The 1,963-nt window shown below is 40.2% G+C and overlaps 1 protein-coding gene across 1 annotated transcript; it reads left to right on the top strand.

Annotated features, from left to right (window-relative positions):
* The first annotated feature begins 300 nt into the window (after nucleotides 1-300).
* On the top strand, nucleotides 301-1,665 carry LOC119656312. The gene has a single exon (XM_038062759.1). The coding sequence runs from the start codon at nucleotides 301-303 to the stop codon at nucleotides 1,663-1,665; it is 1,365 nt and encodes a 454-aa protein (XP_037918687.1).
* The last annotated feature ends 298 nt before the right edge of the window (nucleotides 1,666-1,963 follow it).

The following is a 1,963-nucleotide window of genomic DNA, read 5'->3' on the forward strand; positions in this document are numbered from 1 at the left end:
GAAATCATTCACGAAATAACCAAAATTTATGACTTCCGGACTATTTTGTGCTTTACCAGTGACACCGCAGGAGGGGAACTGACGGAAGGTTTATGTGGGATGGAATCACATGTGAAGTGCATCCCCAGACTTATATATAACCATAGTTTTCAAATTACTAAGACTGAAAGCATCTTTAACGCGAATGTCCTGTCTATAGCTTTCATTTCGGATTCTAATAAAGAAAATATCCTTGAAGTCATCAAGGCTGCATTGGAGGACAACTTGCGCGCAAAAGCAATCTTCTACTTTCTCCCGGAGATGGTCCCTAATATCAACTTGAAAAACTTCAGTGACTGGCTTTGGGAAGAACGAATCCTTTACAGTTTGATGGTTGCAGATGACCGTGTGTTCACGTATAATCCATATCCTGAAGTTAGGCTTGTGGAAGTCACTTCAATAGGGTCGCTTGAATCAGTCTTCACCGCCAAACTAGCTGATTTTCATGGGACTGCGGTAAGGGTCGTACGGTCGATCGAAATATCACGTGATATTGAATATGTTGATCGGAATGGGAACATCCAATTCGGAGGACGATTTATGAAAACCATCCTCGCATTTATCAAAAAACACAATGGAACGTTTGTCGAGCAAAAAGTTAAAAAGGATATGAGTGACGTCTTAGAGTTGCTTGAAAACAGGAAAATCGATTTTATTTCAATGACAGTAATGATGAGGATAGAGGGGATAACGCCGTCATATCCCTTATCTACTATCACACCATGTGTCCTAATACCCTATCAAAAGGAACTTCCAAGAGTATATTATTTGATGCTACCCTTTCAGATGTCTGCTTGGATTTTATTTGGCGTTGGAGCGATATTTATTTTCTTCGTAATCGCAGTGACAGAGCTTCTCTACGGAAGGAGCCCTGCCTCTATTTGTCACGACACTCCTTTCCAGGTCTGGCGGATACTCACTCTACAGATACACTTTCGAGACGAGCTGGGAACAAATCACAGAAGGATGTTTATCAATTTTTTGGCCACCATTCAGTTTATGTTACTTTTGAGCCTTTATCAAAGTGGATTGAGTAGTTTTTATACTAAATCGGTATCAACTAAACAAATCGATACCCCCGAGGACCTAGTCAAGACTTCATATAAGATTGTGTCACCACTTCTTCAACTGAACTTCATTCGAGAACTTGAAGTTTTACCTAAAAGCGTTCTGGAACGCTTCGTTGGAGACGATACTTTGGTTAACTCAAATTTAAATCAAATGAACCCGAAATTTGGGTATCTACCGCCATCAGAATTTAAGGATTTTTTGAAAGAACTGGAAGAGCGGCCTTCAACCAAGATTTTCCATTTGACCAAAATGTGTACGCCTGGTGTATTGCTTAGTATCGCAACTCAAAAGGATTCACCATTCAAGGACATTTTCGATGATACTATCTTTCGCCTTATTGACACTGGATTGATCCTAAAGTGGCACAAAGATACTATTTACGAACTGAAGCAAGTAGGCTTTGTGAGAATGGAACTAGCGGACGAAAGCGTCCTGCGACCGTTGAAACTTAAGGAACTATATTTTGTATGGGTGATCTACGCAGTTGGTGTGGTATTGGGCTTTGTTGTTTTCTTTGTGGAAAAATTAGTGAAAAACAGAATCTGCTCGAAGTAGTGAACGAGCACGTGAACAGCCGTCTTTTGGATTCAACCGGGATTCCGATTCAAACCTGATCAGCGTTGAAGCGCCGCTTTAAACTATCTGCATACAAAAAATACAAGCAGTTGCATTGCGCAATCGAATTTGGTTTTTATTTCTTTAGCTAGTTCGCGTCACTTTCTAATTTATTGACAACAGGAAGCATAAATAAACAACGGTTACAAAAAGGCATCTTTTTCTTTCTGTAGTAGAACTGCAAAGGTCAAAGTCAAAGAGTAGTATAGGTCCCAGGGCCAAACGTGGATTGGTTTTC

The sequence above is a fragment of the Hermetia illucens genome, chromosome 4 (assembly GCF_905115235.1).
Source record: "Hermetia illucens chromosome 4, iHerIll2.2.curated.20191125, whole genome shotgun sequence".
Classification (NCBI taxonomy): domain Eukaryota; kingdom Metazoa; phylum Arthropoda; class Insecta; order Diptera; family Stratiomyidae; genus Hermetia; species Hermetia illucens.

Bases quoted from the DNA above. Each gene is read 5' to 3' on its own strand.
- LOC119656312 (XM_038062759.1), top strand. From the start codon at position 301: ATGGTCCCTAATATCAACTTGAAAAACTTCAGTGACTGGCTTTGGGAA.